Source organism: Lipophrys pholis (assembly GCF_963383615.2).
Source record: "Lipophrys pholis genome assembly, chromosome: 11".
NCBI classification, from domain to species: domain Eukaryota; kingdom Metazoa; phylum Chordata; class Actinopteri; order Blenniiformes; family Blenniidae; genus Lipophrys; species Lipophrys pholis.
This window is the reverse complement of record NC_137631.1, coordinates 6,566,194-6,575,001: the sequence shown is the minus strand read 5'-3', so window position 1 is coordinate 6,575,001 and position 8,808 is coordinate 6,566,194. Positions and strand designations below refer to the sequence as shown.

At 39.4% G+C, this 8,808-nt stretch overlaps 1 protein-coding gene across 1 annotated transcript in view; it reads left to right on the top strand.

Moving 5' to 3' along the window:
- Positions 1 to 344: 344 nt before the first annotated feature.
- LOC308116520 (solute carrier family 23 member 1) overlaps positions 345 to 8,808 on the top strand; it is a gene marked incomplete at both ends in the record, with an annotated part of 79,562 nt that continues 71,098 nt past the window's right edge. Inside the window, one exon of the mRNA XM_080474769.1 lies at positions 345 to 416. Coding sequence (XP_080330895.1) covers positions 345 to 416 — 72 coding nt within the window. The remainder of the gene's footprint in view (positions 417 to 8,808) is intronic.

Genomic DNA, 8,808 nt, shown 5'->3' with positions numbered 1-8,808 from the left:
GGGCGGATGACTGTGACAAATCAAAGATTCATGTGACAAACGTGCTTGTCTCCTCTCATCGGATCCGTCGTCACACAACAGCAGGCACATGACAGTAAGAGCGAGTAAAGTAAAGCTCGCACTCACTGAGCAGCAGAGCAGAAACCTTTCGGCGCCGAGAGGGGAGATTACAAAATAAACTGAGCCGCTCGCTTTTGCCACGGCCACACTTGAGTTTCCCGGGCGACGTTGAGCCGGTTGTTCACGTTGGGCATCTGCGGCCGGTTGGAGATTTACTCCCGCTGTGTGTGTTTTGTGGGAAGCCCACGAAATCAACCACGAAGCACCTTGGCATTTAGTCGACGATGCATCGGACCACCGAGGAGAGGATCGAGCTGGGACTCGGGGAGCAGGGGACAGTCAATCCTGCGTTTGGGGTGAGTCAGAATTTCTATTCACTCTTATCTGAGTTGTGGCATCAATGAAGTGTCGAGAAAACACACTTTATACAAGCAAACACAGCCTGGTGAAGAGAAGTACAGTGTGATTTCCTCACATTGCGGCATCAGGAGCTGAACTGTATAAGCCACTGTGGAATGTGGAATGACCAGGGTGCTGCATGGTGTTCCACAACAAACGGGATATTTCAGCGGAACCGAACTTCAAAGTGTAAAATAGAATTGTCGTCGAAACAAAAGAAATCTATCTGAGGACGGGTTGAATTTTGAAGCGCAAGTGTTGCGTTTGTTGTTGGAAAAAAGCATCAGGCGGCACTGGGTGTACAAGTGTACACAGCTGGGGTTAATGTTTGTCCCGTTTCCCTCCCCATGCCAAGGAACTGAAGCGCTGTGGGAGCACAAAACAAGCCCCTCCACAGATGGATGAACACGATGTTTAAAACAAAAAAAGAAGGATTATATCGATTCTGACATTTGTATATACTGTACAAGCCCAACAACAACCTCCACCTAAGATAAGATTGAAAGATGTTGAATAATAATGGGGTTTTTTTTGTTTGTTTTTTTTAGAGTTTTCAAGTGCAGATGATGACCGCAGTTTTTTTTAAAACTTTGAAATTAGAATACAAGTTACAACAGTTTTTTTTTTTTTTTATATCACGTGGACAGTATTCAGAATAGTTGCTAAATTGTAATATTTAGTTCTTCTTGTTTGATTCAATTGATCCTCACCTTTCTTTTCAGTTGGCTCGTGGTATGTTGTATTTTATCTAATCTTTATACATACTTGTCATTTCTTTATTTTTAGTTATATCGATTTCTTTATTTTTAGTTATATCGGTTTAATTGTGTAACTTTTTTGACCGATCTTTGTTACTTTAGCTTTAAATTAGGTAAATGCAACTTAATAAGTATCTGAACTGTAAAATTATTAGGGATTCACGATATTATTGTCGCAACACCAGTATCTGTTGATAAACAATACCTAAAAAATATTAAAACCGCCACACGAAAGGCTGATAGTAATATGCCGATTTCTTTTTGTCTCTCGTTAATACACAAGTCTGTGACTCACCTGCAACCCACTAATTCAGATGGATTAGACGAAACCATTTAAAATGTTAGGAAAACTAAATGTTAATCCTAATTTTCTTATTTTGGTACAAAACAACAGCAGTCTCATCACCAGCTTGACAAAAGCAACATCATTTAATTGTGATTTAACGTTGTCAGTATAAACTACTGCATCTGAATATTGGTATCGGCAATTGGTAAGATTTGGTTAAAAAAAAATATTGGTCTATTATCCAGTACCATACAGATGTTTTTTTTTTGTGACATATTTGGCAATATTAAAATTTTTTTCATCAATATAGGGAAAGAAAAGATCGAAGCGACTTGCCGTTGCGTTTGATCAAATGAGAGATATGTCAGAGAATTGGGTGAAGTGCGTCAGACGTCTCACAAAACTGATTCCAACCGTAATGAAACGGAAGCAAATGAGGACTCGTCTTCAACAGTGGCACATGTCTTCATGGAATTTCTGATTCAGTCACTTTTCTGTCAGGAATTCTCTATGACAAGTTGTACGTTGAGATTAAACCAGTGAACATTTAGCCTCTCTCCGGCCTGTTTTTCAACGTTGCGAATGGAGGAAAGAAATTACAGGGATACCTGATATATAACTACATAACTGGCGCTCCTTCAATCGACACAAGGGAGCTTTTGTTTTTCGTTTGGTAAGGAGCCAGGTTTTGCCTGTCCATTTAGGGTTTCTGATGACAGGATAACCTGAGGAAAATGTCCCAAAACTGAAGCCAAATTCTTCTTAGAACGTAACGTTTTCATGGTACCTTAACTGTGAACATCCAGTTCCTTTCTGCTATGGCTTTTAAAGTGGATGTCCACCAGTTTTATCCCGGTTCTGTATTTGGGTTTTCGAAGGCCCCGTTTCCACGTCAAATGTTTCAAGTGAAAATGCATCGTCTTTGCATTTCTTTCTTTCACAAAAAGTTTTATAGCTAAAGACTTCCTTCTTTCTTCAGCAACTGAATCGGATTTTAATTGCTGTTGAAGTATGAGCCTCTTAACTCGGGATGTCCCGTTGACATTGGACAATTTTTTTAGATTTAAGTATCGGCCGATACCGATACTCTCCCAATCCGACATTGCTGTTGCTATATTGTGAATATACGTATAATATATTATAGTAGCAACTGAGTGGTCTAAAGCTAAAAACTTCATTGGAAGAAGCTTTGCTTTGCAACAGTGATTGTAAAAGTCACTTATAGAATGGAAATTCTTCTATCTCAATTCCACCCTGTGCTTTCTTGTAAAGAAGAGAACGTATTTATTTGGAATCGCTGATCCACTTGGACTGGGATCAACAACTTCACCTGAAGTTGTGACAAGAAATTCAAATTCAAAACATGACTCCTACTTAAAAGCGAACCAGTTTCATGAAAATATAAACTATAATAAACCACAACGTAAACAATATTCAGTGAAGCCAATCACATGGTCCCGATTCCACTTCATAGTGTTTTAAACAGAAAAGTCCTTAAAAAAAAAAAACAATACACACGATGCTGCGTGTGCAGCGCAGCCCAAGATGGACACCCCGTTTCTTCCTTCGCTTTCTCCATTGTTCTTTCCATTGCTACGCAACTTGACGTGTTATTTACAACTGGCCATTGAGCAGTTTGCGTCGTCTATTTTCGAATTGGTGATCGGTTGGATTTACAGATACCGATCAATCAAAAACTTTGGGGGTTAGCATTTAGAATCCTGACATTCTGTATTCAGGCCGGTTGTATTACAGTAACTTGCTGACACCTGTAAACCTTCAACTTGAATAAATAACAAGGGAGGCCCAAGAAGTGTTGGGCCTCCTTTGTTTTGGATGTATTTTAACCAGGCGTGAGGAGGTTAACTTCAGCTTTATTACATTTATATACCATGTTGAGCAGCCGACAATTACTAAAAGAACAACGGCAGTTATACTGATGGTTTGTTTCAACCATTTCAGTTGCTTTTGTCTTGCACAAGTTCTACGTTGGAGCACAACACACTAGGAAACATTAGTGTTTGTCTCTTATGGTCTCCTAAATACACCAGAACTGATGTTATTTGCATGTTTTCATGAACCTTCTTTTAGGTCAAGAGTGTCAAACATAAGGCCTGTGGGCGAAAAGAGGCTCTAATCCGACCAAACCACCAAGCAAATTGTAGAAATTTGAACGAAAACATTGATTAAAAAAATAATAAGAAGTTCTTAGGAGTTGCAGAAACAACACAATACGCCCAAGACTATATATATATATATATATATATATATATATACGAGGGTCTCGTGGTGCATTGGAGCCAAGGTTGCTATACAATTCACATACTACTTGTATATCTGTGCGTACGTGTTAATCTGACCGTGTGGAAATCATTAAGCATGAAGTCAGTCAGCTGCTGATCTTCAAGCATGTCAAAGACGCAGTTCAGTCGCCCTCTCAAACAGCTGTCAAGCTTCCACTAACCTTAATATTTACTGTCTCAAATCCTGTTTAAAAGTTAGATAAACGGAGTGTTTCTCCTGAGTAAGTATGAAAATCTTGATTAAAAATGGAAGAATAATAGGTGTCCGACCCTTTGGAGCGGTCTTTTTGTGTTTTTTTTGTTTTCTTTTATTGTTTTTTTCACCTGAAACAACATTCCTATATTCAGCCAAAACAGAGCAGAGAGGCCTGAATAAACAAGTCCGTCGACAAGCCCTTCCTTTGGATCATCACCCAGCTGTCATGTGTGAAAAAAAAAATACAGAAAGAACTTGCATTCTTACATCTGAGTAATGGAAACTGTAAAACTGAAAATAAACAATCAACTTCTCTGTGACCCACGTTATCCTCGTAAGAAACGTGAGTCCGATCTTTCTGGATAAGAAACAAAAAGTATGGAACATCTTTGTTTCCTAATTCTTTCCCACTGCATTATTCCACAATAATAATAATAATAATAATAATAATAATAATAATAATAACAATAACAATAATAACAATAATAATAGCCTTAATAATAACAATAATAATAATAATAACTGATAATAACAACAATAATGATAATAATAATAATAATGGCAACACCAATAATAATGATAATAATAACAATAATAATGACAATACCAATAATAATAATAACAATGTTATTATTATTATTATTATTATTATTATTATTATTATTATTATTATTATTATTATTATTATTATTATGATGATGCGCCATGAAGCAGTGAGTGTAGTGTAAAAACAGGAAGTGACGTGTAAAAGGCCTTGACATCGTTTGATCGGTGTCAAACTTGACAAATTGCATCAGAGACCGGCCCTCATCACAACCATATAATTACTTTTACTCGTACGGTCATTTAGGGGGCGTGACAATGGCCAATCACGCCATGAAACAGGAAGTGCAAAGTTATTAGCCTGAACATGGTCTGATTGCATCAGAGATCAGCCTTCATCCAACCCAGTCTCACGGCAGTTCGTCAAATAGTAACGAAATGGTCGTGGCTCATTTAGTTGCAAGGACATACATCGTACCAAACTAAAACCGAATTAACAATTCACAGGTCAATATTTCCAAACAGGAGCTATGTAGAAACGTTAAATCTTTATGACACTTATCCACTTATCTAGACCTTTCGGATGATATGGTTTCGTGTTTTGGCATGATTTTACTTTTCACCCTCCGAGAACCAGCCCTTTTGTCAGGTTTAGGTTAGTTGTAATGACCAAATTCTATTAGTACTTTCTGGAAATCATTTTTGTCTTGTATTTGAGCGATTTAAAGGTGCCACGGTTGAGCACTGCGGCCCGAGAGGCTGTGCTCGGAGCCACTGACAATTCAAAGTTGCTCCCAAGGTGGAACCTTTCGAAAACGCTCCAACTCCGTCTCCGTGGAAATGGAAAAAAAGAAACTTTTTGGAAACCCTGGTACTGCGCATCACGGCCATTTTAAAATGGAGAATAACAACGTTTGGCCTGAGAGTGTCACGACTCCCCGTCCATATCCTCCTGGGATTTTCAGTTTGATAGTTGAGAGTCTCCAGTTATAGCAACTTTGTTGTCTGTCCACACAAAAGGGCCTAAATTAAGTCCTTTTTGATTGTTTTTCTTAATCCAGAGGGGGCAAAAAATAAATAAATAAACAAACAAAAAAACAACAAAGAAATTGAACCTCATCATGGTACATCCATGGTACATGTGTTTATTAAGTCATCAATGCTGAAGATAGAGTGGTTGAATACCAAGACTCTCAATTTTCATTTAAATAAAAAAAAGTGTTAAGTCTCATGTGGTAATACCCAGCCAGATTATTTCCTTCATCTAAAGCAGGGGTTCTCAATTCCGGGCCTCGAGGGCCGGTGTCCTGCATGTTTTAGGTTTCTCCCAGTTGCAACACACCTGAATCCAATAAGGGCCTTGTTACTTGGCTTTTTTTACAAGCCAGATAATGACATCAACATCAGATGGAGGCGTGCTGAAGCTGGGAGAAAGCTCAAACATGCAGGACACCGGCCCTCGAGGCCCGGAATTGATGACCCCTGATTCTAAAGTTATGCAATGCTGTATCAGTACTATTATTGCACGACTGCAATGGGCTTCTACTTCTGTAAAGAATGTAAATAGTCTCACTAACTATGAGAGACTCGGATTATGTTCAGCTAAAATAAGTCATCTGACTAATAAATACTTGATGGTAAGCCCCGGTGTTGTGTTAGTTTTGCCTGCTTCTGCAATGAGAAGTTCATTGTCCCAGAATCTTTCTGTAATGGCAGCTCATTCAGCCTCTCTAACAATCCTGAGCCAAAGTTTCAGAAATCATTGCTCGGATTATTCAGCCTCTTTTCACTGCAGATATCAATGAACAAAGCTCAACTTTTTCTAGTTCAGTGTGACATTCTCTGACACTCCACACAGCACTATGAAAACCACAGATAAACCAATCAACCCTGACTCTTTGCATGAGACGCAGCTCTATATTTCATCCACCAAAATGGCTTTGATTGTGTTTTTACAGCAGACGAAGCCTAATCTCAGTAATGGGCATTCCAGGAAGGTTATGGGAGAAATACTGCTTTTATTATCAAGGTAGGGCAGCAAGGGAGCCGGGGTCAAACGCTAAGGTTCAGTGACCTCGTTGAGAGGAGGCACACTTGCACTCCCTGGCTCATGAAACATGACTCTTCTTGCGTTTGGTGAGGGTTGAGGATGAGCTTCAGTGATTCATTTTCTCGTGAACCTGTTGAGATCCCAAGCCAAACAGATTACCTCATCAGATTGGCATCAGACTTGTTCAGTCATTACTGATCCATCCATTCACGCAGCACTTCTACCTGCTTCATCGGTGAACGTGCTCACCGCCACTCTCTGGTACACGGGGGACTTTTCTATGCATAAAGATACTCGTGTATCTCTATAATCCCAGTTAGGCTTTTCGGGAAGTGGAGCTTATCCAAGCTAAGGCAAATCCAAAAGACAGAGTTCAGATTAGGGGCCCAATTCAGCCCAATTTCACGCAGAGTGCAGGACCAGACTGGGAAAATAGTGGCACGATTATGATGAAATTTAAACTTTAAAGTTTTTTTGTTGTTGTTGGGGCGGCGAATATACCCGACGCCTATATTTTCACAAAACCAAACAATTACTACTGAGAATGACTACAGTCTCAACATGAAGCCAATTTTAATAAAAACCTTCTGGTGCAAAATACAGTGGAATGTAAGAAAAAAGAAAACCCTCCTCCCTATAATCATTTTTGCCACTAAACCAAATACTGAGTACTGAAAATGAATAATATCAACATAAAACGAATTTTAATGAAACCTACTGGGGTGAAACTTGGTCCGAGCAATCATTTCACCTTACAAATACACTGTACTCATTATAGTTTAAATCGATCATCAGCTTGTTTTTTCCAAGGTCGGGTACGAGAGCCCCGCCGTCATTTCCAGGTGTAGATTAAATGTCACACATGCGCCAACAACAGTTCTTTCACCCATTGGAATCGTGCCTGACTGAGGTAACAAAGATAAGCAGGGTGTGATTTGTGACGCTTTGTGGCAGAAGGAGGAGAAACTTGACGGGGGGGGGGGGGGCATGGAAATAAGATAAACGAGTCACAAATATAAGTACAACCTCTATAAATCACTAATCTTCATGGAGTTCATGGAATCCCTGAGTGATCTGGAGGAAGTCGCTAAAAGTTAGTTCTCGTAGTTGTCCTTTAAAAAAAGGTGATGTCAGAGCTCCCCTAGAATGTATTTAAAATAAGCTAATAAAAGAAAAAGTCATCCACTGGGGCAGTGAGGCAGTCGCTCCCACTCGCCCGCCCGGCCCCCGTCACACTTGTGATGCAGCAGACACCGCTCTCAGCACATGATGCTGAGGCGCTCAGTAATCACGCTGGGGAGCTTCAGTGACGATTCGCCACACTTAATCTGTCTCCGCCCAGCAGTGTGAGGTAGTGATACTCCCGTGTTTTACATTTACTTTATCCGTTTGTCTCCCGCTTGACTCCGCCGTTTGTCCTCTCAGGACTTGAACAAATCCACCAGAGAAAAACTCGTTTCAAAGCTTGAAAAAAGAATCTTGACATTCGTATGAACTCATTTAAAATTCAAGTCAGTGTTGTTGTGGTTTAACATCTTCTGGAGCACTTTTCCTAAGTTTCCTATTGCCATCAGGGAGCAAGAAAAGCAAAATGCTTTTGTATGTATATCCATTTTTCCCAACGTGATAAAAACACATTTTCTTGAAGATGGCATCCGTCCATCCATCCATTCATCCGTCACAGTGAAAGCCTTCCACCACCCAAATATTTAACACGTATTCATCTTTTTTTTTTGAGGTTTTAGTTTCCAGAGGCAGGTGAGGTCTGAACACATCTCGTACGACACTGTGTTTTTCCTCCCAGTCGGCTTTATTTAGCCCGACAGACGCAAAAACATGCTTTAATATTCCAGCAGGCCGGTTTCCCGGTCTGTTTCAACATAAAAGGTCAAATCCTTTATATACACTTGTATATATACTTGAGATTTGAATAAAGATAGTGGTAATATCTTACGTTTAAAGTGAAAATGAACTGGTAAATGTAATCAAATACTCATTTTCAGTTATTTGCACAGCAATAAGTTGAACTGCTCTGGTCATGGGTCATGCTTTGTATCTATGAGACTACTTTAGCCACCTAAATACCATAAATGTGGAAAGAGGATTATTTTAAAGCTAAAATTACGATTTAAAAAATAAGAAAAGAAAGAAAAACGTTAAAGATGTCATGGGTGCTCCTGCTTTGTTTTTTTTGGGGAGGCGGCACTCTTTTT